General features: G+C 64.7%; 4 protein-coding genes across 11 annotated transcripts; 2 read left to right on the top strand and 2 right to left on the bottom strand.

The window, feature by feature from the left end:
* Nucleotides 1-314: 314 nt before the first annotated feature.
* On the bottom strand, nt 315-13,134 carry SLC44A2 (solute carrier family 44 member 2). Of its 4 annotated transcripts, XM_048289909.1 has the most exons (23): nt 12,045-12,188; nt 11,711-11,986; nt 10,447-10,495; nt 10,288-10,361; nt 10,088-10,172; nt 9,909-9,993; nt 9,697-9,813; nt 9,554-9,614; nt 9,285-9,408; nt 8,988-9,071; nt 8,676-8,788; nt 8,383-8,514; nt 8,054-8,153; nt 7,850-7,942; nt 7,529-7,613; nt 7,016-7,278; nt 6,846-6,940; nt 6,102-6,205; nt 5,693-5,766; nt 5,496-5,566; nt 5,238-5,326; nt 4,782-4,866; nt 2,909-4,370 (listed from the first exon to the last, which is right to left on the bottom strand). In XM_048289909.1, exons 2-23 carry the CDS (start codon nt 11,745-11,747, stop codon nt 4,249-4,251), a joined length of 2,142 nt encoding a protein of 713 aa, XP_048145866.1. In that variant the 5' UTR covers nt 11,748-11,986; nt 12,045-12,188; the 3' UTR covers nt 2,909-4,248. The 4 variants fall into 4 exon arrangements, with proteins under 4 accessions (XP_048145864.1, XP_048145865.1, XP_048145866.1 ...); XM_048289907.1 differs by lacking the exons at nt 11,711-11,986; nt 12,045-12,188 and adding an exon at nt 13,012-13,133 and having other exon boundaries at nt 315-3,001; XM_048289908.1 differs by lacking the exon at nt 12,045-12,188 and having other exon boundaries at nt 315-3,001; nt 11,711-11,960.
* A 718-nt stretch (nt 13,135-13,852) lies between these two features.
* On the top strand, nt 13,853-17,086 carry AP1M2 (adaptor related protein complex 1 subunit mu 2). The gene is made up of 12 exons (XM_048289916.1): nt 13,853-13,960; nt 14,289-14,445; nt 14,539-14,606; nt 14,707-14,837; nt 14,908-15,055; nt 15,416-15,542; nt 15,612-15,754; nt 15,977-16,048; nt 16,123-16,281; nt 16,478-16,603; nt 16,785-16,860; nt 16,980-17,086. Exons 1-12 carry the CDS (start codon nt 13,919-13,921, stop codon nt 17,000-17,002), a joined length of 1,272 nt encoding a protein of 423 aa, XP_048145873.1. The 5' UTR covers nt 13,853-13,918; the 3' UTR covers nt 17,003-17,086.
* Nucleotides 17,087-17,293: 207 nt separating this feature from the next.
* KRI1 (KRI1 homolog) lies at nt 17,294-21,529 on the top strand. Its single transcript, XM_048289905.1, has 19 exons — nt 17,294-17,404; nt 17,677-17,744; nt 17,819-17,924; nt 18,011-18,116; nt 18,207-18,264; nt 18,380-18,429; nt 18,519-18,612; nt 18,701-18,775; nt 18,850-18,965; nt 19,044-19,158; nt 19,425-19,520; nt 19,601-19,771; nt 19,839-19,914; nt 19,991-20,073; nt 20,211-20,355; nt 20,542-20,672; nt 20,752-20,816; nt 20,909-21,004; nt 21,107-21,529. The coding sequence occupies exons 1-19, from the start codon at nt 17,323-17,325 to the stop codon at nt 21,522-21,524; spliced, it is 2,151 nt and encodes a 716-aa protein (XP_048145862.1). The 5' UTR covers nt 17,294-17,322; the 3' UTR covers nt 21,525-21,529.
* Nucleotides 21,530-21,658: 129 nt separating this feature from the next.
* Nucleotides 21,659-24,990, bottom strand: ATG4D (autophagy related 4D cysteine peptidase). Of its 5 annotated transcripts, none has more exons than XM_048289913.1 (11): nt 24,810-24,990; nt 24,418-24,501; nt 24,029-24,202; nt 23,345-23,915; nt 23,186-23,250; nt 22,910-23,035; nt 22,746-22,846; nt 22,570-22,648; nt 22,408-22,484; nt 22,196-22,312; nt 21,659-22,123 (listed from the first exon to the last, which is right to left on the bottom strand). In XM_048289913.1, exons 1-11 carry the CDS (start codon nt 24,958-24,960, stop codon nt 21,959-21,961), a joined length of 1,710 nt encoding a protein of 569 aa, XP_048145870.1. In that variant the 5' UTR covers nt 24,961-24,990; the 3' UTR covers nt 21,659-21,958. The 5 variants fall into 5 exon arrangements, with proteins under 5 accessions (XP_048145870.1, XP_048145868.1, XP_048145871.1 ...); XM_048289911.1 differs by having other exon boundaries at nt 22,746-23,035; nt 23,345-23,788; nt 23,819-23,915; XM_048289914.1 differs by having other exon boundaries at nt 22,746-23,013; nt 23,345-23,788; nt 23,819-23,895.
* Between the last annotated feature and the right edge of the window lie 88 nt (nt 24,991-25,078).

Below are 25,078 nucleotides of genomic sequence, written 5' to 3'. Positions count from 1 at the left end.
TGAGGGGAACAACCTCAAAGATGCATTTTTGGAGGCATTTGACCACAGAAACACCTTTTGTTTTTGATGACCAGGGAAACGACATTAAATAAGTGTCTGAAGGAGCACTTTGCTCCTTAATCATCCCCTCCCAGAGCCTCTGCGGCTCAGGGATTGTTGGAAAAGTCCTCATATTCAGCCAAAACTCCCCAAAATCAGTGACCCCCTGAGTTTGAAAACAGCTGAGTGAGCACTGGAAGGGCCGTTTTGGGGTGAAATGCAGCAGAATTGGTGTGAGAGAGGGATGTCAGAGGGATGGACATGACAGAACGAGGTCCAAACAGGCACTTTTTTATTGTTGGTCACGACGCTGACGCCGACGGAAGCGCACAGAGACTCCGGAGCATCACAGCACCGTTAATGCCTCAGAAACACATGAAAAACGAGCATTTTTGTGTAAAACATCAGCCCTGCAGGTTTTAGCATTTTTTAGGATTTGGGGTTTTTTCCTTTGCCCACAGAACAATCCGGTTTGTCGGGACAGAAGCCGCAGTTCTAGACAGGGAAAAAAGTGCCGTTATTCCTAAATTCCATAATTTAATGCCTTGAACACGGAGCTTTGCCTGGAAGAAGGAACCCAGTCTTGGAGTGAAGCTTTTCCGGACACCAAATTCCCCCAGACAGCGTCTCTCACTCTGAGTTTTCCCAAAAAAAGCCTAATTTACAGGAATATTTCTGCTCCCCATCACAGTCAGTTTTCACCTCTAAAAAGCCGCTTGGGCTTATTGGGAATAAAACCCCTTAATTCTCCTCAAATCCTGTGTTGCTGAGAGGCAGCCAAGCCAGCCCGGCTTCCCCAAGAACACATTTTCCCAAATTTCTTTTCTCCTTCACCACTTTTCCTTCCAGCCTTCCAAATTCCTGCTGGTTTTTGCCTTTTTGAGCAAATAAACCCAGTTCCTGCCACTCCTCTGCTGCTTTCCCTGGCGTTCCCACACCCAAAGGGTCAGGATTTAGGAGGAAAACAGCTGAAAATTGAGGAGTGCGAGGGAATTCGCCCCCAACACAAACATTCTGAGCAGAAATTAAACCAAAACCACCCCGAAACCTGCACAGGGAGGGGAAAAACTGAATTAATCCAGAACCAGCATCAGGAGCTGCAGGACACGCGCTGGAGGTTCTGGAATGGCTGTAAGTGGAACAGGGTCTGGTCATTATTCCCTGAATTATTCCCACTTATCCCAAATAGAGAGGATTTGCCTCTTTTTAGCTTCATTTGACCTTATCTGTTGAGCTTCACTCTTACTTTTTTAGCTTTGTTTTTACTTTTCCCTTCATTTTTCTCTTTCCCTTCACCTTTCTAGTTTCACCTTTTCCTTCATTTTTATGGCTTCAATTTTCCCTTCCACTCCTCTGTCCACTGATCAGCCATACTGAAAAATGAGGGGGGAAAGGGAAAATTTAGGGAATTAAAAAAAAAAAAAAAAAATTAGGGAAATGACAGGTTTGATTCCAGCTAGGGAAGTTCTGCCCGGCGGTGTCAGAGAAACCAAAACCTGCCCCCAAAAATTCACTGTAAAAGCTCCAAATAACAACAACTGAAAACATCCTGGGAAAGCAAAATATACAAAAGCCCCCAAAGCATTGGATAATTCCATAGAAACATACCCTGGATGATACAAAACCTAAAGGTGGCAGGGGAACAGGGATAAAAAGCAGCCAAAGGGATCCCTCAGCACCAGTTCTGAGAGCCAGGTGACCACTGGGAGGGGGGAAGGTGGGACCTCCCCCAGCCTCTGGGAGCTGGGAATTGTCCCCCAAAGCCTCAGAGCGTTTCTTTAAGTCCTTTTTTAACAAATGAGCCCCAAAAACGCCCAGCTGCTGGAAGTGGCTCTGCTCCTGTCGCTCCACTGGGTCTCAGGAGGGGTTAACTCTGTTACATTTGGGTTTTAAGTTACTCAGTTATATTTTAGAGTTAATTGACCCCCTTTTCAGCTCAAAAAAAAAGCCCTCTTTCCTCTCCTGCCTGGAGCTGCGAGGTGTTGGCTGCCACTGGCTTTGCTAAAATCACCCGGAATGAACCCAAACTCCCCCCCAGGCCCATCCTCGCCCCCTCCGGGTGCTCCAGAGGGGGGTGTCCCAAAACCCCTTATGCAGGTGAAGCGTTTGGGAAGCTGGGGAAGGGTTTGCCCTAAACTGACAAGTTTTGGGGACTGGATGCAGATTTTGGGGAGGGATCTGCGGAAGCTGCCAGTCCTCAAGAGGTGCAAGAACTGGACAGAGCCTCAAGCCCCGAATTCTGCTCGTGGCCCCCTCGTTCCCCTCCACCTTCACCCCTGCGGTGGCTACAGAAGCACTAATTAGCTTATTCCTAAAAGAATTCATTAATTAGGGCCCAAAGCAGGGCCCTCGGGTGTCGCCAAAGGGCAGCAAGGGATGGGAAGCGATTCCAGCTCTCCGGGCAGGAATGAACAACCCTAATTCAGTATTTAGGGGGGCCACAGTGAAAACACCCCAGGAGGAGCTGCCTGAACCTCCCGGCTCATTCGCGCGTCCCCTCTGTGCCCACATCCGCCCGGATCCCCCCGGACGCCGAGGAAACGCCGGCCGCAGAAGGATTTACTGGGATCAAACTGGGATCAAACCCAGTTCAACTCACTTTGGAGCCGCTGACCCCCAGGAATTGGGATTTTGGCCCTGCCACAGCCCAGGAGTGGGGCTGGCATGGGCCCTGCGGCTCATTAGTGGTGACAAGCTCGTCACCATCACCAACGCGAGGATTTAAGGCCGAATCATCAACAGTCTGCGTTTTACCGGTCCCCCCATGCTGCCGGGGGGGAGGAGGGGTGGTCCAAGGTCCATAGAGGCGAATTCCACAAGGGACAGGCAGTGCCGGGTGGTCTCCGGGCACGGCGCTACGCGTCGGGCTGGCCTTTGTTGGTCTTCTTGAGCAGCTTCCTCAGGTTCTGGGACATGAAGTAGGGCTTTTCCGCAGAGCCGTCGTTGCGCTCCAGGTCTTCCACTGCAAAGAGAAATCCCCGGCCCCGTGGCGGGGGCAGATACAGGGGTCGGTGTGACGGAGGCTCCTGCGACCCTCTAACAAGGATCCCAGATTAAATCAAGTCTCTGCGCTCATCGTGGAATGGGGGTTTCTCCCTCTGTCACAGAATGGCCCACGGGGATTGAGAAGAAAGCAGAAATTTGGGTGTTTTGTTTCTCGGGGGGGGGAGAGGGGGGAAGTTGAACAGAGCTGAGGGCAGGGGGGACCCCTCAGCTCTTCCCAACAGCTCTGGATTCCCCTCAGGATTTGCCCGACACCCTCACCAAGAGGAGCAATCCTGATGTGCCAAGCAGTCGGAAAATCCCAGCCTTCCCAGCAGTGGAAGAACACCACCCCAAAACCAAACAAAGCCACAAAGCCTCAGGCTCGAAGCGCCCGGGGGTGTTTGGAGAGGGATTTGGATCCTTTTGGGATGGAAATGGGAGTGTCAACACCGTGGCTTTGTCCTGGGAGGGTCTGGCTGGGAGCCATGGCTGAGCCACAAGAGCTGGTTTTTTTTAAATCTTGGTCATTTCTGGGCTATCTGGAGGAGAAATTCCAAGCCCCCCGTGCCTGGAGTGAAACCCTCGAGTCCCAGTGGCCACCGGTGATGCCTCCTGCCCTGGAGCATGGCTGGGACAGGAGACGGACAAGCTGGGCTAAAGCAGTGGGTGTGAAGCCAAAGCTCTGCAACCTTGCCCGGAATCCTCCATAATTTTGTGGTTTGCATAGAGACTGGGTGAGGAAAGGGGTGAGGAAATTACCAGGAAAGAGGTGAGAAAAGGACAAGGAAAAAGTCGAGGAAAGGGGCAAGGAAAGTTTCGCTGCTCTCAGCTGGAGCAGACTCATAGGAAATGCCCAGAGACCAGTTTAGGGCGGCGGAACCCACTCGGCCCATCCCACAAACGCTGTCCCTCCACATGGGATCCCTCGTGCCGGCCATGCCAGCTCTCCCTCCAGAACAAAGATCTCTGCGTCAAAACCACGATGATCTCCGGGCACCGCGCTCCTCGCTGGGCACTACCGGGACCCCCAACTGACTCCGGGTGGGTTCTCTCGAAGCAGGAACACAGATTTTTGGGTAGGAAGGTAGACTGGACACCACCGGGTGCTGAGGGTCGGCACCCACCACCCTCGAAGGACTTCCAGGGGACAGAGCGGCACCGTGGGAGTTGCTGCTGGGGTCAGGGGGCCGGGAGGGTCCTGTGGCCTCTGCCCAGCACCGGGCCCTAGCCTTGGCTATCGGCGCTTTTAGAAGGTTCTAGGTGCCCCTTCAGCAGGATCTCGCTGAGCTCGGGGGACATGTAGTAAGGCCTCTCCGGAGATCCATCGTTTCTCTCCAGATCTTCACCTTTTCCAGCCCCGGGAAGAAGCAGCCGTGAAGGGGAAGAGCAAAAAGCAGAGGAAGAGCCGGGGAGAGACAGGGCGGAGGTGGAGGATGGAGAATGTGTGACCAGAGACATGGAAGGGGTAGAAAAGAAGGAAAAGAGGGAGGAAAAAAAAGGGAAATTTAGGTTAGTTGTGGTTAATTCCACCAAGCCCAAAGCACCAAAACAGAGGGAGAGATGCAAGAGCCCACGGACAGGCTGGGGGTCTCCGCTGGAGCAGGCAGGGGAGAGCAGGTGAGAACGCAGGCGAGGAGCTAGGAAAGGAAAAACCGGCAGAAAGCCACACAGAGGGACCCCGGGATTGGGAGCAAACCCCCAAACTGGACACTCTGGGGGTCAGCCTGATGGGAGAGGGGGTTTTTGCTGATACTCACAGAAGCAGAGGAAGAGGGTGTCCACGCACATGCCGTACACGCTGAAGAACCCGTGGGCAATGAGGTAGGAGCCCACGATCACTGTCTGGAAGAGACACCACGCACCGATGCCACGGCTGGCAGAAAGCCTGGAGCCCCGGCCAGGAGCAGCAGGAGGAGGAGGAAAGTGCTGAATCCCACATTCCCCAGGGGAGGGAGGAGAAGTGAACAGGGCAGGACTGTTCGGAGCAGCCCGAGTGGGGACAAAAGGCCTCAGGCACCACTGGACGGAGGCCAAAGTGGGCAGCGCAGGCGGGCACGGCGCCAGCAGCAACCAACAAAGGGCTCATTGCACCAGCGACCGGGAAAACACCCCCAACAAAGAAGGTCCTTGAGGCGCCGGGTGTGGGATGGGGTTTGTGTGGGGCAGCTCTGTCCTCTCCCTCCAAAGTCACCCCAAAGAGAGAGGCAGCTCACCAGAATCGGGACCCAGTAGTAATTCAGCGACGGCGCTGTGTCCTGGACCAGCTTTATCCGCTGGGTGAAGAAGAAGAAGGCGAGGATTCCTGGGAAAGCAAGGGATGGACATGGCTCTGGGATGGGTGGGCAGATGGAAAAGGGGATGGAAAGGAGCAGCTTCACGGGAGGGGTGACTTGAGCGGAGCTTTTGGTACAGCACAACCAATGGCGGCAGCCGGATGCCCCGAGGAGAAACTTCCAGAACCCAGCACTTACCCACGCTTCCCACAATGAGGAGCTTCCCAAGGAAGAAGAGGAAATCCGTGACTTTATCTAACACGGCCACCCTGGAGACAAGAGAGGGATGAGCCTCTGCATCCGCTCCCTGCCCCGAGTTCCGACAGAAGAAGCCAAGGCAAATGGAAGCCCGGGAACGGGGAGCCTGGTCTGGGGTGATTCCCCAAGGATCTCACCGGATGATGTTCCTCATCAGCAGGAAGAACGCATTCCGGGCCGAGGTGCAGAAGTTGGTGCCGTAGACGGCGATCTGGAGCGGAAAAACCGGGCAGAGGAGAGAGAAACGGGGCTGCACTGAGTCCACTACCCAGGGGAGGGTGCAAATCCCACCCTGGAAGCGCTTCCTCATCCACTGCCGGGTCAGGCATCACAGGGACCCGGAGCTGAACACCTCCACCCACACAGGGTCCTCCCCAAAGCCACCAGGATATGGCTGAGGGCAAGGTTTTCCAGCTGAACAGCTGGAAAACACCGCAAAGCTCTGTGTTCCCGTGGCGTCGGGAGACACAATTCCCAGGGAAATCTCCGAGCCATCCCCATGGCAGCCCCAGCCCTTCGAGAGCATTGGTTTTGGACGACTCTCACCATGATGTAGGCGTTCCTGTTGAGGAACTTGATGAACTTTTCCAGGCACCAGAAGCAGCACTTGAGGCAGCTCAGGAGGAACTTGGCAAACTTGTTCTCGGCAGCTGGAGGGCGCAGGGAGAGGGGTCAGTGCAAAAGCCAGAGGGGCCGGATCTTCCAGCAGCAACTCCAAGGTCCCTGGTGAGACCTTGTTGCCGCAGCGTCCCCCCAGGCCCTGTTCTCAGCCCTGCTGGGGCCCAGACTGCTCTTCCCACGCCCCCACGCGCTGTTGACATTTCCCGATGAACGGCTGCACGGCACAGAACTCCCTGGCACCGGCACGGGCTGGCTGAGCCCGCAGCCACGGCACATCTCTTGGCTCCTGCCCCGGGAAACACTTCACAGAATCACGGAACGGCTTGGGTTGGAAGGGGCCTCGCAGCTCATCCCATTCCATCCCCCACCACGGGCAGGGGCACCTTCCACTGTCCCAGGTTGCTCCAAGCCCCGTCCAGCCTGGCCTGGACACTCCCAGGGATGGGGTAGCCACAGCTCCACTGGGAATTCCATCCTCACTGCCTCCCAGGGAGGAATTATTTTCTTTCTTGGAGAAAGAGGCAGCTACGGGATTCTAAAAGGAAAATCCTGATTCTCTCCTGAAATACCGGATTGATTCCCCTGGACTTTAGCCCCGAGCTCCGGCACCGAGGGATGCGGCAACAGCCAACCCCACTCATCTCCCCATTCCCACCCCAACCCTGGTACCTTTCAGCCGGTGGTCCAGGTACTCCAGCGTGACCCTAATGACCTGGACAATGGCCAGGACTAGCGAGCCGAAGGCCAGCGAGCCGGTGTGGTACCTAGGGATGGACCGCCCTGGTTAGAAGGGCACAACCTCCTGGAGCTCCCGGCCACCCTCGCGGGGATGGACGCACCGGAGCGCGCGGCCGAAGGCGGAGAAGAGCGGGAAGGCCGGCATGTCGTCGGGCTTCTTGAAGGCCCAGTAGTAGGAGGCGAAGGCGCCCGCCAGCGTCACCTGGCCCAGCGCGATGACGAAGTTGGCGAGCCAGAAGAACATGAAGACGTTGAAGAACTGGAGCACGATGAGGTACTTGTGATAGGCGGTCTCGCCGCCGTAGAACGCGAAGAGGCACTGGGCATCAGGGCACAGCTTGGTGACGTTGCTGGTGTTGAAGGTCTGGAGAGAACACAGGACACCGCCGGTCAAGCCAGAGCGACCCCCATGGTCACAGACCTCATTATCCCATTCAATTGTCCAGAAGCTCAGACCAAACTCTGCTCAGGGCAGCGACAGCTCAAAAGGAATGAACAGTCCAATGCACCCCAGCTCAGAAAGGTGGAATTCCACTGGGAAGAGGACTCCAGGAATTTCTCAGGCAATAAAGATTCTTGTCTCTGACAGGTTTTGAGTTTCCTGAGGTCCTCACCTCGGGATTGCAGGTCTGCCCAGAGAAGGGGCACGTGGACTCATTGAACACCTTGTAAACAGCCTCGTTGGAGGTAGACAGGAAGCTGCGGGTCACTGTTAAGGAGAAGCTGTTCTCCAAACCCAATCCCATATCCAAACCAGGCTCTGCTCCACTCTCCCCAGGCTCCCGCCGCCGCTCTTCCTCCCCAGGGTTTGCTTTGGGTTAAACCTCAGATATTTAAGGTGGATCTGCAAGCAGATCATATTCCATGCCTGGGGAGACCTTGGACTTCTGGGGAACAGGGATGCAGGGAGGAGGAAGAGGAAGAGGAAAGGATACACTGCAGTGCTGGCCCAGTAGGCGATGCAGAGGCACAGCAGGAAGAAGGTGCACAAGGGGAACAGCAGCGACGACATGACGTGACCAATGGCCCTGTGAGAAGATGGTCAAACCCCAGTTAAACCCTGGTTAAACCCTGGCAAAACCCCAGTTAAACCCCGGAGCGATGGGTGACAGCGGCTGTGGGGACGGGGACAGCCAGACCTGCTGGCCTCCTTGATGAGCGCAATGGCGATGAGGATCCTCTTGCGCAGGAAGATGAGCAGCAGCACGATCACCAGCTCCAGCACGCACAGGATGATCACTGGCAGGGGAAGGGGAGCCCCGGGCAGCGTGAGGGCCACCTTCGCCTTCCCTGGGAATCCCCCACGGCACGGAACGCTCCTCCCGGGAATGTCCGGCACTGCCCTGTGGCTGGGCACCCAGCAAAGTCCCTCCTTCACATGGGAGCTTCCCCAAAACCTGCTGTGACCCCCCCTTCCCATGCCCTGTCCCAGGTCCCACCCCAATTCCCGAGGAGGATGGGCACTCACGGAACGCCAGCCACGTCTGCCGCAGGTGGAGGTAGACACGGAGGTCGGTCTGGAAGCCCAGGTCCGTCAGGGACACGTCCGACCCCGCTTCCCCTTTCAGCTTGGCGTATTCCATGTAACAGTGGAAGATTCCTGTGGCAAAAAGCAGAAAATTGTCCTTTCTGCACGGATGCCAGCCGGGGAGGAGATGCCCAGAAGGATGCGGCGCGTGAGCTTCTGCAGGGCAAATCACACTGGAAATAGGGAGAGGGAAATGGGGAAAAGCCAGGGAGAGGCTCCCAGCCCCTGCTCACCATATCCCAGCACCAGGATCACCATCACAATCATCACCCAGACCATGATCCCGGCCAGGAAGCGCAGCAGCACGATGAAGATCAGGCTGGCTACCATAGCGATGACGAGGCCTCTGCAGGAGGAAGACACCCATATGTGACCACCCTCCCAACGCGCCCCGGCATCCCCCAGGTGCGGGAACCGCGGCGCAGATGGAGCGCGAGCGGGACGGGAGCGATGTCACTGCTCGTGCTTTGATGATGGAAACTGTGGGAAATCCAGGGCGGGAATGGTAAAATACTGGGAATCCCCGAGTTCTGCCCCGTGCTCACATGATGATCCAGTACCAGGACACCGTGTAATCCTCGAAGATCTTCATGGCCAGCTGCCGGGTCTCCAGCACCACGTTGGCTTTTCTGCAAGGAGACGGGAAACGCCGATGGAGAGGGAGCCGGGGGAGACCCCAAAAACAAGAAAATTCAACAACTGCGCACGGCAAATTCCCTGGAGCTGCCCTCACTGCGCCTCCTTTGCCGCCCTCTGCTCCTGTTCCTGACGTTTTGGTGCAGGATTTCTAAAGCAACGCTAACAAGGCAGCTCTTAACGAGGGGCATTGGTCCGCGACTCACTTGGCCCCTTCCAGCAGCTCAGTGACGTTCCTGCGGTGCCCGCGGCCATCGTCGTAGGTGGTCTCGTTGCCCACCATGATGACGCCCTTCTTGGCCTGGATGGCCGGGAAGCACCTCCGTGCCACTGGAGAGACAGAGGAGGGGGCGGCTCAGCCAGGAAAACTGGCCCAAGCCCCTCCCCGGACCCCCAGAACCCCCAAACAGCCTCCAAAAAATCCCAATGGAAGCCAGCAAATCGCTAACGAGCTCCTCACTAATAGTGGACGTACGTGGGGTGCTGGGAATGAGCATGGCCGGACACTCCTTGTCCTTCAACACCTCGATGGGACCCTGGGTGGGGACAACGAGCCGGACGTCAGCGCTCTGGGCAGGAATCACCCCACGGCACGGGAATGCTGACCCCACAACCCACCTTCTGCGAGTTCCCGAACTCGGGGGTGCAGAAATCCCGGTAATATTGCAGCGAGGTGGGGTTTCCGTAGGCGGTCATGTATGTCATGTACCGGTCAGGGCATTTGCTGACGCAGATCTGGAGGGGAGGGGGACACCGGGGGGCTGCAGGTGATGGCTGGCATTCCATGGGGAAGCCGGGGAACACCGCGGGCCGGAAGGGCCGGGCTGTACCTGCGTGGTCGGGCACTGGAATTCCAGCAGCACCAGCGGGCTCGCGCACTTGACGATGTCAAAGTAAAAAAGGAAAGGTTTTTTCCTGCAAAACAAACCAAAACCGCCCAGTTTGGGGAAACCCCAGCCACACCCCCCGAGGAGTTCGGGGTCTCTCCGGCGGCGCGTCCGGCACTCACTCGTTGGGGGTCCCCTGCTGCCCGCAGAACTGCCCGCGGCTGTCCGTGGGGTGGATCACCTTCCGGGGGTCCCCGTGGGTCCAGGCTGGAGGGCACAGGATGATGATGCTGCAGTCAGCCCCCCCTGCAGCCCCCAGACCCCACAGGGCCCCGCCCAGCCCCTTCAGACGAGCGGGACCCCCCTGAGCCCTGGGACGTACCCACGACGCCGACCACCACGTAGCCCACGATGGCCACCACGAGCAGGACGCAGCAGATGATGTCAGTGCAGCCCCTGCCAGCAGGGACAGGAATTGGGGGACCATGGATTTGGGACAACAGATTTGGGGACCCTGGGGACCCTGGGGGGCTCTGCTCACCTGTCATAGATGGGACCTTTGAAAGTCGGGTCATACTTCTGTGGCGTTCCTGCGGAGAGGAAGAGGAGCGGGAATGGGGAACGGCTGGGATGGGAGGAAGGTACTCCTCATCCTCCTTGCCCCACAGCACGCAGCGAGCAGAGCAGAGGGAGCCGAATGCTTCCAATGAAATACTCGGGATGAGTGGAATCGGGAGGAAAAAACATCTCCAGATGCCCTTTCCCTGCTGCGGATCCACCTCCCGGGCCTGGGAACAACGACTCCCTTGGAAAACTCCTTTCCACCGGTGGCTCTGCCCAAAAATGTCCCGGAGCGATGCCAGGAGGGACCCGAAATCCCACGGAAGCACCAAAGAGCTGCGGGGGCAGAGCGGGGCTGCGGGCGGCGATACCGGGGTGGGGGGATCACCGGGGGGTCACCGGGAGGTCCTGGGGAGCCCCGGAGCAGCCCCGGCCCCCGCCGCGGCCTCCCGGCGCCGTCCCGCTGCTCCGCTTTATTTTTAGGGTGGGAATTGAGCCAGCGTGGGAGCGGCCCGGAGCAGGGGGGGCCGGGGACTTGGGGTGGATTTTGGTGGGGCTCGGAGCAGCCCCGCGGCAGGGACAAGTCCTTTTTGGGGGGACACGTCTGCTTTGGGATATTTCGGGGCGTTCTGGAGTTCTCTCCCCTTCCCGGGCGCCGATCCCTCTTCTCCAAACCCCCCTAAACAGCGGCCGGTGGGGGGGGCGGGTCAGAACCGGGAGCCATCCCGGGACCCCCGGGCAGCCGATCCCGGCGGTGCCGGCGCCGCGGTGACGCCCCAGAACCGCCGGAGCCGGTTTGTCCCGCCGCTGGCTCCGACCGCGGCCGTCGGGCCGGTTCTGCGGCTGCCGGGGAGGGCGGCCCCAAAACCGGGGTCTCCTCAGCCCCCCTCCCCCAAAACTGGGCACCCTTCCCCAGCCCCCCAAAACCGCGGCGCCCTCTCGTCCGGGGCGCGGTCGCTTTTGCTTTCGCTTTGCTTCGCCTTTTACTGCCCCGTTTTCCGCCCATTTCGGGTTTGTTTTTCCGCCTTTCCCTGCGGCCGCTCGACTCCTTCTGCGCCGCACCGCGGGGCCCCGACCCGCAGGAAACCCCCAAAAGTGCCCCCAACCTGCGGCGGGCGCTGCCCCCGACTCGCGGGGAGCCCCGGACGGGGCCCCCGAGCCCGGGCGAACCCCAAAGGTGCCCCCGAGCCCCCGCCGCGCTTCCGAACCGCCAAAGGTGCCCCCGAGCCCCCCAACCCCGTTACCGTGTTTGCCGTAGTAGTTGTCCCCGTGGCCCCCCATCCCGCCGAGCGCCCGGACCCGACGCCGTCCCCGTCCCCGTCCCAGTCCGCACCGGGCCGAGCTGGGCTGGGCGGGGCTGGGCTGGGCTGAGATGACCCCGCCTCCCCAAAAATCAAGCCCTTCCCCGAAATCCGCCCTCCGGGGCACGAACGTGGCCCGAACCCCGCCCCGGAGAGCACCGGCTTCGCGGTGCACCGGAGGACACCGCGGGGAACCGGGGGCAGCGGGCTCCGGCACCGTGGGGCACCGGGGAGAACCGGCTCTGGGTGGCAATGGGGGCAACGGGCTCCGGCACCGGAGGGAAGTCGGGGGAACTCCGGCCCCGGGGGGCACCGAGGAGCTCCGGCTCCGGTACCGAGAAGCACCGGGGCGCGGTCCGGCCCGGCCAAACCGAGTCCAAAGGTTGGGAACGGGCGGGAAATGTCCTGTTCCAGCCGGGAAAGGGCTCGCGGGCGGTGCCCCTTCCACCACCCCCCCCACTGCCGCCCGGTGACGCCGGTGCCATCCCCGCCCCGGTTCCGTTTGGGTAAATAAATCACCGGGAGCAGCGGCGGGATCCCGGCGCCCATAGGCCGCCGGTGATGTCAGGGCTGCGGGTCCCCCCCCCGCGCGAGGGGAACAAAGGCCGGGCCGGGGGAAGCCCCCGCCCGGAGAAAACGGGGGGACGCGGAGGGTCCCGCCCCGGCCCCGCGGCTTGGGGGCTCCGGAGGCCGCGGGTCCCCGGGGAGGGGTCCCGGCGCTGCCTCCCGTGTCCCTCCCGTGCCGGGAACCGGGGACACCCCCACACCTCCCGGGACCCCCCGGAGGGGGCAGCGGCCCCGGCCCGACCCCGACCCCCCGACACAGCCCGGAGCCTCCCCAGGAGCCCCCCAAAACACGCGAGACCCCCGCCCCTGCAGCCCCCTTGGGAGCGTCCCGGGGCTGGACAGGGGGTCCCCAACGCGAGGGTCCCCAACGCGGGGTCCCCAACGCGGGGGTCCCTGAACCTGGGTGTCCTCAAACCTGGGGGGTTCTCACCCCGGGGGATCCCCAAGCTGGGGGGGTCTAAAACCGCTGCGGGTCCCCACACCGGGGGCTCCCCATGCCCATGGGTCCCTAAACCCGCAGGGCCCCGAGCCGCGGGGTCCCCAAAACGCTGAGGGTGCCCAAAATCTGGGAGTTCCCAGCCCCGGGGGTCGCAGCCCCGGGGGCTGCCTGGGAGTGCGGTGCCCGAACGCGGGGGTTTGGGGGAGCCCCGGGCGGGCGCGGGGCGGATGCCCGGTACCGTAATCGCCGTTCGGTTTCCTCCTGCCCGCGGCTCGGTCCATGGCGGCGGCTCTGGGCGGCTCCTCCGCCGCTTCCCCGGTAGCCCCGGACCCGCCGGTAACCCCGGTATCCCCGGGCTGTGGCTGCGGGCGGGGCGGCTCCGGGCCCGGCCCCCGGCACCGACCCGCCCCCAGGGCCGGGCCCGGAGCCGTCCCGCCCCGCCCGGGGCTCCGGCAGGACCGGAGGATGCGGGGGGGGCTCCGGGGGTCTGGAGGTGCGGGAATTCTCCAGGGTGGGGAATTTGAGGGTACAGGGACCTCCCCGAGGGGGGATCCGAGGGTCTGGGGGCTTGGGGACCACCAGATTGGGGGATGCTGGGATACAGGGACCCCCCCACGGAGAGGGTCTGGGGATGCGGGGACCCCCCAGAGTGGAGGGCGCGGGGGTACAAGGACCCCCCGAGGGAGGATCCGGGGGTTTGGGGATGCAGGGGCCACCCGGGGTGGGGATGTGATAGTTGGGGGGTGTGGAGACCCCTCCTGAGGGGATGTACGGGGGGTCTGGGGTGCAGTGACCCCCAGCGTGGGGAATCCGGGAGTCAGGGGCTGCGGGGACCCCCTGAGGTGAAGAGACCCCCAGGGTGGGGCACCCAGATACCCAGGGGTCCCACCCCCACCCCCTTTGAACCATCTCGGGGGGTCCCACCCCACGCCCGCCCCCACTCTAAAACTGTGCGGCCGGGCTGGAGGCGGCCGAAGCCCCCGTGGAGTGGCCGAGCCCGGGGGTCCCGCCGAGGGCGGGGGTGGGAGCCCCGCGGGGGGGGCCGTGGGGCGGGACCGTCCCCTTTAAGGCCCCGCGCGCCCCTGGGCGCAGCCGCTCACCTGGGCAGGTGACGGTGCCGGAGGTGACGGTGCCGCGCGGGCGCCATGGCCGCCTCCGCCCTCTTCATCCTGGACCTCAAGGGGAAGGTGAGACCCCCGCCACCACCCCAAACCCCCCCGGGGGACACCCGTCTGTCCCCTCTGGCCTTGGAGGTCAGCCGAGGTCAGTGGCGGTGACCCCCGTGACCCCGATTTTGGGGGATGGGGGTGTCCCACTTGTGAGCCCCTCCCCCGCCACGACCACCCCAAAGCCTGCCGGGGGTCACCCCGGTGTCCGGGGTGGGGGACACCCGGCTGTCCCCTCTGCCCTTGAAGGTCAGCCAAGGTCAGTGGCGGTGACCCCCGTGACCCCGAGGTGGGGTGAGCGCTTTGGGAGGGATGTCCCCATTCCTGATCCCTCCCCGTCGCCCCACAGCCGCTGATCAGCCGCAGCTACAAGGGGGATGTGGGGCTGGGGGAGATCGAGCACTTCATGGGGGTCCTGCTGCAGCGGGAGGAGGAGGGGACCCTCACCCCCGTGCTGACCCACGGCCACGTCCACTTCCTCTGGATCAAGCACGCCAACCTTTACCGTATCCTTCGAGACCACCCCCGGATCCCACCCCGGGACCCCCCCCAGCCCCGGGGACCCCCCGGCGCCCCCCTTTTTCCTTAACCCCCCGCAGTGGTGGCCACCACGAAGAAGAACGGGAACGTCTCCTTGGTCTTCTCCTTCCTCTACAAGGTGGTGGAGGTGAGCTGGGGATCTCAGCGGGAGTCGAGGGGTGAGGGTCACCCCAAGCCAGGGTGTCCCCTCCCGGGGGGGTGACAGAGGCTCTGGGTGCCCCCTCCAGGTGTTCTGTGAGTACTTCAAGGAGCTGGAGGAGGAAAGCATCCGCGACAACTTCGTCATCATCTACGAGCTGCTGGACGAGCTGATGGACTTCGGGTTCCCGCAGACCACGGACAGCAAGATCCTGCAGGAGTGAGTGTGGGGAGGGGCCCGGGGGGCAGCGGGACCCCCCCAGAGCCCCCTCACACCCCCTCCGCCTCAGGTACGTCACCCAGGAGGGGAACAAGCTGGACACGGGCAAGTCGCGTGTCCCCACCACGGTGACCAACGCGGTGTCCTGGCGCTCCGAGGGCATCCGGTACAAGAAGAACGAGGTGTTCATCGATGTCATTGAGTCGGTGAACCTGCTGGTGAGGGGGCACGGCGGGGAGTGGGGCTGGGTGGGGAGGGGGACTGAGGTGGGAAAGGGATGGGGATGGGAATGGAGTGAGAAAGGGATGGGGATTGGGGTGGGAAAGGGATGGGGATTGGGGTGGGAAAGGGATGGGGACTGGGGTGGGAAAGGGTTTAGGGTGGGAAAGGGATGGGGATTGGGGTTGGGTAGGGAAGGGGATTGGGGTGGGAAAAGGATGAGGATGGGGATGGTGATCGGGATGTGACAGGGACGAGGATGGTGACGGTGACGGGGCTGGTAATGAGGGCAAGGACGAGGATGGGGCTGACGATGAGGACGGAGCCGGTGCCGGTTCCAAGGCAGGCCGTGCCCGCAGGTGAGCGCCAACGGCAGCGTGGTGCTGAGTGAGGTGGTGGGCACCATCAAGCTGAAGGTTTTCCTGTCGGGAATGCCAGAGCTGCGCCTGGGCCTCAACGACCGCGTCCTCTTCGAGCTGACAGGCCGTGAGTGCCACAGGCGGGGGGCTCAGCCCTGGCCCCGCTGCCCCTCCTGAGCCCCCCGCTCCCTCGCAGGGGGGAAGAACAAGTCGGTGGAGCTGGAGGACGTGAAGTTCCACCAGTGCGTCCGTCTGTCCCGCTTCGACAACGACCGCACCATCTCCTTCATCCCCCCCGACGGCGACTTCGAGCTCATGTCCTACCGCCTGCACACGCAGGTGGGGACGGGGACCCGGGCTGCAACCCCCGTCTGGAGGCTGGAAACCCAGTCTGGGAGTTTGGGGCCACGGTCTGAGGGGTGGGACCCTGCTCTGTGGGGCTGGGACCCCTCTCCATGTGTCCAGCACCACTGTCCATGTGGCCAGGACCCCTCCTGGTGTGGTGGGGACACCCGTGGGACCCCCAGGGGATGCCAGGGGTGACCCCTGTGCCCCGCTCAGGTGAAGCCACTCATCTGGATCGAGTCCATCATCGAGAAGTTCTCCCACAGTCGGGTGGAGATCATGGTCAAGGTGAGCCCAGGGATCTCCCCATCCCTCAGGGACCCCCAAGCGGCCCCTGACACCCCCCCGCATGTCCCCTCCAGGCCAAGGGCCAGTTCAAGAAGCAGTCGGTGGCCAACGGGGTGGAGATTGCGGTGCCGGTGCCCAGCGATGCCGACTCCCCCAAATTCAAGACCACGGTGGGGTCAGCGCGGTACCTCCCGGAGCGGAACGTGGTCATCTGGAGCATCAAGTCCTTCCCAGTGAGCGGCCCGGCCCGGGGGTCCCCCCCTGGCCCCCCAGCCCGGGGTGGCCCCCATCCCCTGCCCCCTCTTCCAGGCTCTCCCCCGCTCCTTGTCCCCCCATCCTGGGCTGTCCCCCCGTCCTGGGCTGTCCCCCCGTGTCCCCCCCGTTCGGGGGTGGCTGCGGGGGTCCCCACGTGCCGGTGTGGGGTCGCAGGGGGGGAAGGAGCACCTGATGCGCGCCCACTTCGGGCTGCCCAGCGTGGAGAAGGAGGAGGAGGAGGGGCGGCCGCCCATCGCCGTCCGCTTCGAGATCCCCTACTTCACCGTCTCAGGCATCCAGGTGCCCTGGGGGGGCCAGGGGAGGGGGTCCCAGAGGGTTTGGGGACAGGATTGTGGAGGGAAGTGGGGTCTCTGGGGGGTTTGGGGTCCCTGGGAGGGGGGACGGAGGGTTTGGGGAGAGGATGGGGGTCCCGGGGGGTTGTTGAGGTGCCCGGTGGGGGTAACTCCCCACATCCCCCCAGGTGCGGTACATGAAGATCATCGAGAAAAGCGGGTACCAGGCGCTGCCGTGGGTGCGCTACATCACCCAGAGCGGGGGTGAGTCGGGACCCCCGGGACCCCTGCCCCGGGGCCCCAGAATTCCCCAAGTACCCCCAAATCTCCTTGGGACCCCCAGCCCGGGTCCCCCCTTCCCACCTCTTCTCTGTCTCTTGCAGATTACCAGATCCGCACCAGCTGAGGTGGTCTCCCATGGAGCCCCCCCCGTCTCGGGTTCCCCCCCCACGCCCACCCCCCTCCTCTGCCCCAATAAAGATGGATCTGAGCCCACCTGTCCCGCTGGCCTTGGGGGAGTGGAAACAGAGTGGGGGGGATCCTGGCTCCAGCCTGGGGGTCCCGGGGCGAGAGGGGCGATGTGGGGGGGAATCGGTTTGGGGGCGCAGAGCGACGCGGTGGGTCCCACCTGCTCCCTTGGTCGCCGTTGCCCTTTTAAGAGGGAGAAGGGGCGGGGCGCTCTTTGTCACGTGGCGGCGGAAGTGCCGGGCGGTCACGTGGGCGGCCATGGCGGAGCCCAAGCTCCGCGTGAACGCGGCGTTCGCGGAGCGCTACGGGCGGTACCGGCGGCGGGAGGAGCTGCAGCGCCGTGAGACACCGGGAACGGGCCCGGGAGCGGGGGGAAACGGGAGGGATCGGGCGGTACCGGCGGCGGGAGGAGCTGCAGCGCCGTGAGACACCGGGAACGGGCCCGGGAGCGGGGGGAAACGGGAGGGATCGGGCGGGACCGGCGGCGGGAGGAGCTGCAGCGCCGTGAGACACCGGAACGGGGGGAACGGGACCGGGATCGGGGGGAGCCGGCTCCGGGCCGGGAGTGCCGCTGACTCCCCCGGTGCTGAGGGATCCCGGTGCCCCCGGCAGTGCGGGACCGCTATGGGGACAGCGGCGACAGCGACAGCGACAGCTCCGAGTCCAGCGGGGACGACGTGGTGAGTTGGGGGTCCCGGGGGGTCCCGGGGTCCCTCAGCCCTCCCGGACCCCCCTGATCTCTAGCCCCCCCCAGGCCCTGGACCCCCGGGAGGAGCGGGAGTTCTACCGGACCCTGGCGCTGCTGAAGACGCGGGACCCCCGGATTTACCGGGCGGACACCACGTTCTACACCCGGGAAGGTACCGGGGGGGCCGCTCTGAATCACGGGGGTCCCCAAAACCCGGGGGGGGGGGAGGGGCCCAAAACTCATCCCGTCCCTCACCAGAATCCGAGGAGGAGGAGGATGGTGAGGAGGAGGAGGAGGAAGAGCGCCCAGCCAAGCCGATGTTCCTGAAGGATTACGAGAGGAAGGTGGTGCTGGAGAAGGAAGGGTGAGGAGGGGGCGTTCGGGGAGGGGAGTTTAGGGGGTTTTGGGGGTTTCTGAGCCCCCCCGGGGCGCCCTGACCTTCCCCTCCCCACAGCAAATACGTGGACGAGGAGGATGAGGAGGATGAAGAGGCGGCAGCCAAGCGGAGGAAGGTGAGGGTGGGGGGGAGGTGGGACCCCTCTGACCCCCCCCAAACCCCTGTGACCCCCCATGACCCCCCCAAACCCCTGTGACCCCCCCATGACCCCCCAAATCCCTTCCCCCCAGGTCGAAGCCTCCCAGAGTTACGCGGAAGAGCAGCGGGCGCTGAAGGAGAGGTGAGGGGGGGCCCGCGGGGTTTGGGGGGTCCTGGGGGGGCTGTGGGATTTTGGGGGTCCTTGGGGTGACGCCGGACCTCCCCCCGCAGTTTCCGAGCCTTCGTGGCCGACAGCGAGGAGGAGGAGGAGGAGGAGGAGGGAGGGGCCCTGCTCCGGCCACGAGTCCGATCCCAGGAGGAGAAGGTGAGGAGGGAGCTGGGGGACCCCGGGGAGGGTTTTGGGGTCCTGGGGAGGGTTTTGGGGGTCCCCCACTGACGCCATTTCCCCCCAGGAGCGGGAGGAGGAGCAGTACCTGCGCTGGCTGCGGGGCCAGGCCGAGGCCCCCCCGGAGCCGCTGCAGGACCTGGTGAGGGGCTGGGCGCTGTGGGGGGGGTCCCGGGGGGTGACCCCCGGCTCTGAGCCCCCCCCCGCACCCCCCAGGAGCCCCTGCAGAAGTTCTGGTCGGACCCGGCGCTGGAGCCGGGCGAGCGATTCCTGCGGGATTATCTCCTGGGCAGCGGCTTCCGCGAGGAGGAGGAGGAGGAGGGGGACGAGGGGTGAGCGGGACCCCAGACCCCTCCCCGTTACACCTGGACCCCCCCCCAGAGCCCCTGTAACCCCCCCGGCCCCCCCAGGGCATCCCTCCCCTCCCTGGACGACTCCTCAGACGAGGGAGAGCAGTTCCTGCAGCGGCAGCAGGAATTCGAGCGCCGGCACAATTTCCGCTTCGAGGAGCCGGGAGCGGCTCAGGTGGGAAAAACGGGGGAGGGGAGGGAAATTGGGGGGTGGAGGGCAAGAATTGGGGGTGGGAGACAAAAACGGGGGAGGGGGCAAAACGTTCATGGGGTAGGGAGAGGATTCACAGGGAGGAGTTTGGGGTGGAGTTTGGGGATCCCTGACCCTTTCTCCCCCCATATCCAGATGTTCCCACACCCCATTCCCAGTTTGGGGGTTGGGGGGGCTGATTTTGGGGGCAGTTCTGGGGGTCCCTGACCCATTCTTCGCCCCCACCCCAGATCCAGACGTTCCCACGCCACATCCCCACCTCGGTGCGGCGCCGGGACGAGCGGCGCAAGGAGAAGCGGGAGCAGATCCGCGAGAGGAAGAAGAAGGTGAGGAGGATCCTGGGGGGGTTTTAGGGGATCCTGGGCGGCCCCCCGCACCCACCTCACCCCTTTTTTCCCCCCCCCAGGATCGGGCGCGGCGCCGGGAGGAGCTGAAGCAGCTGAAGAACCTGAAACGGCAGGAGCTGGCCGCCCGCATCGCCCGCATCCGCGACGCCTCCGGCTCCGACGCCTTCGGCCTCACCGACTCCCTGCTCCAGGAGGATTTCGACCCCGCCCGCCACGACCGCCTCATGGCCGTGGGTGTCCCAATCCCGACCCCCCCGTGCCCCCCAGCTCCCGCTGATCCCCCTTTTGTCCCGGCAGGAATGGTTCGGGGAGGAATACTACGGCCGGGGCGAGGAGGAGAAGCCGCAGTTTGAGGAGGAGGAGGGGCTGGATGGTGAGTGGGGGGTCCCGGGGGGGCCCCAGTCTGTCCCCCCCCTTCTCCTGGTGTCACCGTGTCTCCCATCCTGCAGATGAGTGGAACTGGGACGCCTGGACGGGGCGGGAAGAGGGGGAGCCCCAGGCAGAGCCGCACTGCGAGGACCCCGACTTTGTGGTGAGGGCGATGAGGAGGAGACCCCCCCCTTGGAATGAGACCCCCACCGGAGCTGAGGCCGGGCAGAACTCGGCACAGGAATGGGGGTCCCAGATCGGGGGGTGCAGTCCCCTCCCCACTGACCGCCCCCCCCCCAGATGGACGCGGATTACGTCCCCGAGGCCCCCCTGGACCCCGTGGCCCCCCCAGCCCGGGCCCCCCCCGAGGTGTCCTTTGGGAAGAAGCGGCGGAAAACAAAGTTCCGGGAGGCCCTGGAGCGGGAGAAGCCCCCGTTCGACCCCGGTGAGCGACGGGACCCCAAATTCCTGAGAACCCCCAAAATCCCGATCCCACCCCAAATCCTTGGGACAACACCCCCAGGTCCCTGATACCCCCCCAAAATCCTGATCTCCTCCCCAATCCCCATGACCCCCAAACCCCTGAGTCCCCCCGAACCCCCCCAGAGCTCCCCATCCCCCCATCCTGCAGCCTCCGGCCCCTTCGAGCAGTACCTGGACGAGTTCTACGCCCTCGACTTCGAGGACATGGTTGGGGACCTCCCCTGTCGCTTCAAGTACCGCCGGGTCCTGCCCTGCGACTTCGGCCTCACCACGGACGAGGTAAAACCCCCCGGGACCCCCCGGACCCCCCCGGGGGCGCTGGGACCCCCAAAACCTTTCCCCCCCCCTTTCCCCCCAGATCCTGGCAGCCGATGACAAAGAGCTGAACCGCTGGTGCTCCCTGCGCAAGACCTGCATGTACCGGTGAGGGGGGGCCCGGGGGGGCTCGGGGGGGTCCTGGCTGCCCCCCGGGATTGGGGGAGGGGCTCACGGACCCCCCCCCCCCCCACCCCCAGCTCGGAGCAGGAGGAGCGGCAGGACCAGGCCAATTACAGCCGGCGGGCGCAGAACCTCGGGAGGAAGCACCAGATCCTGAGATCCCTCGTGGCTGAGTATGGGGGGAGTGGGCGGGTTTGAGGGGGTCTCGGGAAGGTTTTTGGGGTGTTCACACCTCCCCCGACCCCCCCCCCTCACCATCACACCCCCCCCCACAGCCCTGAGGAGCCGGAGGCAGCGCCGGCGAAGCCGAAATTTGGGAAGAAACGCCGGGAGAAGAGGAAGCGTCAGGAGGAGGCGGGAAAAGGGGAGCCCCCTGCGGCCCCCCAAAATCCCGGGGCTCCCCGGCGCCGGGGGGGGGCCCCCCTGGGCGCGGCCGTGCGCTTAGGGGGCCGGGAGTTCAGTGGGAAGAGGCTGGAAGCCTTCGGCCTCAACCCCCGCAGGCTCCGGTTCCGGCAGCTCCAGCGGCAGCGGGGAAAGGAGCGGGGGGAGAAAGCTGGGGAGCCCCCAGAGAAACCCGGGAAAAACTCTGGGAGCAGCGGGAAAACTTCCAGGAGCAGCGGGAAAATGGCAGCCGTCAATGGGAAAAAACAGAAACGCAGGAAAAACGCCCCAAGTCCCCAAAAAAACACCTGAAACCCTCGGAAAAACACCGGAACCGCCTCAAAAAACTCCGGAAGTTCTGGAAAAACGCCAGAAACCCCGGGAAAACAATGGGACCTTCCTGGAAAAGCAGTAGAACCTTCTGGGAAACCACGGGGACGCTGAGCTCGATTCAAGTTCTCTTTATTTGGGGGGGGGGCGTGGCCGGGGGGGTCCTGAGTGGAGCAATAAATAACCCCCCCCCACCCTGAGCAGCCTCTGACAGTGAATTCGGGGGACCCCGGGAATTTGGGGGGGTCCCCAAATTGGAGTGTGAGGAGTCCCCAGAGCTGGGGGGTCCCGGGGTGGAGGAGGGGCAGTAGTGACCCAAAGCAGCCCCAGTTTGAGGGGGGGAGGTGCCCGCGGCCCCCCCGAGCCGCGGCTGCAGCTCCCGGGGCCGATCCAGTGTTCGGGGGGTCCGGGGGGGCTCAGAGGAAAACGAACTCGTCGGAATTGGGTTTTTTGGGGCGTTTCCCCTGGCGGGGCAGGGAAGGGGGCGGCCCCGGGGGGGTGTCCAGGGCCTGGTCCTGAGCGTGACCCTCGGCCAGCGTGAAGATGGGATAACGCTCCGGAGCCGAGGGGGGGGCCAGCACCTGGAAAAGGGGGGGTCAGCACCGGGAAAAGGGGGGGGACACCCCAACCCCTCCCCCCCCCAAGGGACTCACCCGGGCCAGGTCCCCCCAGAGCTGCTCCAGCTCCGTCCCGCCGGCATAGAAGCCGAAGGTGCAGCTGGGATCCATCTTCCCGAAGGGCATTTTCCGCGGAAAACAGCAGTGGAAAGACTTGGGGAGGCAGCAAAAGGGTTTTTTTTGGGGGCGTCACAAATCACTGAGCCCCCCCCCGGCCCCCCCAGAGCCCCTTTTTGGGGTGCACCCACCTGGAGCGGGAATTTCTCCCGGGCCGTGTCCACGCTGGCCTGGCAGAGGTGCGGGTCCAGGTAGAGCAGGGAATCGCCTGGGCGGGGGCACGGAGGGGTTGGGCACCCCCGGGACCCCCGGGGACCCCCCCCGGGACCCCCCCCCTCCCGCGGGATCGGCACCTTGGAAGCCGAGGAAGAAGAGCGAGTGCCGCGGTTTTCCGCCGATGATGCCGAGGCAGGAGCGGAGCTGGAGCAGCTCCTGCGGGGACGCGGAGGGGGACACGCGGTGGCACCGGGAATGGCGCCGGGATTGACTCCCCGACACCGGGGTCGCCCCCGGTCGCCCCCAGACCCACCTTGACACACTCCACGTACACGGGGTTCAGGCTCTCGCCCCCCAACCGCGCCGGTACCAGCAGGACGAGGCCGCGGCGCTGCCCCGGCGCTCCCGGCGTTCCTGATCCCGGTGTCCCGTGCCCCGAGGCTCCCGGTGCTCCCGGTGTCCCCTGTCCCGGCGTTCCTGATCCCGGTGTCCCGTGTCCCGAGGCTCCCGGTGCTCCCGGTGTCCCGTGTCCCGGCGCTCCCGGTCCCGCTGTTCCCCCCTCGGGGTCGCCCCGCACCAACCTAGCCACGTCCCCCTTGTAAACTACAAAAAAAGGGGGGGGGGGGGCTGCTCATTCCCGGCCACCCCAAGCCCCCTGGAACACCCCCAACCCCACAGGAACACCCTAAACCCCCCTGAAAACCCCCTCAATCCCCTCCGACACCCCCAATTCGGGGAGGGGTCCCCCCGTACCGGTGCAGTCCTGGGCCACGTAGACGGCGAGCCCGGGGGTCTCCGTGCAGGATTCCACGGCCCCCCTGAGCGGGACGGGAACGGTGGGTCCGGGGGGGGTCCCGGCGTGTCCCCCCCACCCCCACGGGGGTCCCCCCGAGCCCCCCCGGCCCCGCTCACCGCAGCAGGTGCGCGGCGATGGCGGGGCCGAACCAGTCCCCGGCGCTCTTCCCGAACTCCCGGCCCAGCTCCACGAGCCGGTGGATCCCGAACGGGGCGCGGGGGTGGTCGGAGAACCAGGATACGATGGCGCGGTGCCGCTGCTCCGCGTCTCGGGGGGCTCGGGGGGATCCCGGGGGGGGCCGTGTCCGTCCAGGGGGGTCCCGGAGCTTCTCCGGGGGGTCCCGTGCCTGTCCCGAGGGGTCCCGTGTCCCCCCGAGGGACTCCGTGTCCATCCTGGGGCGTCCCGTATCCACCCCAGGCGGTCCCTGTCCATTCTGGGGGGGTCGCATCCGTCCTGGGGGGTCCTGGGTACATCCCAGGGGGGTCCCGTGTCCACCCAGGGGATCCGGTGTCCGGCCTGGGGGATCCATGTCCATCCCAGGGAACCCTGGGGCCATCCCGGGGAGGCCGTGTCCGTCCCGAGGGGTCCCGTGTCCGGCCTGGGGGGTCACGGCTCCTCCGGGTCCCCCCCGGTTCCAGTTCCAGCAGCGCCTCCGGCCACGTCCAGTCTGGAAGGGAGTGGGGGACACTGGGGGGGGGGGGGAGGGCTCGAGGAGTCCCCTCAAGGTTTTGGGGTCCCATGGAGGTTTTGGGGTCTCCCTCGGGTTTGGGGGTTTCTCCCCGGGTTCGGGGGTCCCTTACCCCGGCCCAGCAGGTGCAGCACGAGCCCCTGGCCCAGCAGCATCTGGGCGCTGCGCAGGGTGCAGCCCCAGCCGCAGTCCGTGGTCCGGGGGGTCCCGGGCAGCGCGGGGAAGCCGCTGCGGTACGTGAACCACAGGCGGGAGCAGAAATCCCGCCGGAACCGCGCCAGCTCCTCTGGGGGGAGGGAAAAGAGGGTGTGGGAGACCCCCGAGACCACCCTCAGACCCCCTCAAATCCCCTCAAATCCCCCGGGGGGGGCCGGGAATCCAGAGCAGAAATCCCACTGGGACCGCGCCTGACGCTCGGTGCGGGATAAAAAGGGAGTGGGAGACCCCCGAGCCCCCCCGAGCCCCCCCGAGCCCCCGCAGCCCCCCGGGGGTCCCGCTCACCCCCGTTCCCCGGCGCGTAGACCCTGCCCAGCAGGTACAGGGGGTCCCGCGGGCTGAAGTGGGGCCGCGGCCGCAGCGTCCAGCCTGGGGGGGCAAAGGGGGGTCACAGGGGACCCCAAATCTCGGCACCCCCAAATCCCCGGGACACCCCCGCCCCATCCCCGCGGTCCCGGGAACCGGCATCCCACCGACCCGAGGACCCCCGGACTCCGTCCCCCGCCCGGTGTCCCGGTGCCGCCCCCTTCCCCTATCCCGGTGTCCCGTTCCCGTATCCCGGTGTCCCTTTGCCGGTGTCCCGGTGTCCCGGTGCCGCCCCCTTCCCGCATCCCGGTGTCCCGGTGTCCCTCTGCCGGTGTCCCGGTGCCCTGCCGCTCCCGGTGTCCCGTTCCCACCGTATTTGACGCTGTTCCAGGCCGCGAGGACGCGACCCCGCACGCGCTGCCCGCCCCGCTCGGCCCCGGGGGGGGGTCCCGGTGCCGGTCCCGGTGCCGATCCCGGTGCCGGTCCCGGGGGGGGTCCCGGTCCCTCGCCCCCCCCGCTCATGGCGGCGGCGGCGCGCGCGGGGGGGCGGGGCCCCGGCGGGGGCGGGAAAAGGGGGCGTGGCCAGGGCGAGTGGGCGGGGCCAAGCAGCGCGAGCCCGGTGGGGGCGTGGCCAGGGCGA

Source organism: Corvus hawaiiensis, chromosome 32, assembly GCF_020740725.1.
Source record: "Corvus hawaiiensis isolate bCorHaw1 chromosome 32, bCorHaw1.pri.cur, whole genome shotgun sequence".
NCBI classification, from domain to species: Eukaryota; Metazoa; Chordata; class Aves; order Passeriformes; family Corvidae; genus Corvus; species Corvus hawaiiensis.
This window is presented reverse-complemented; position numbering and strand designations above follow the sequence as displayed.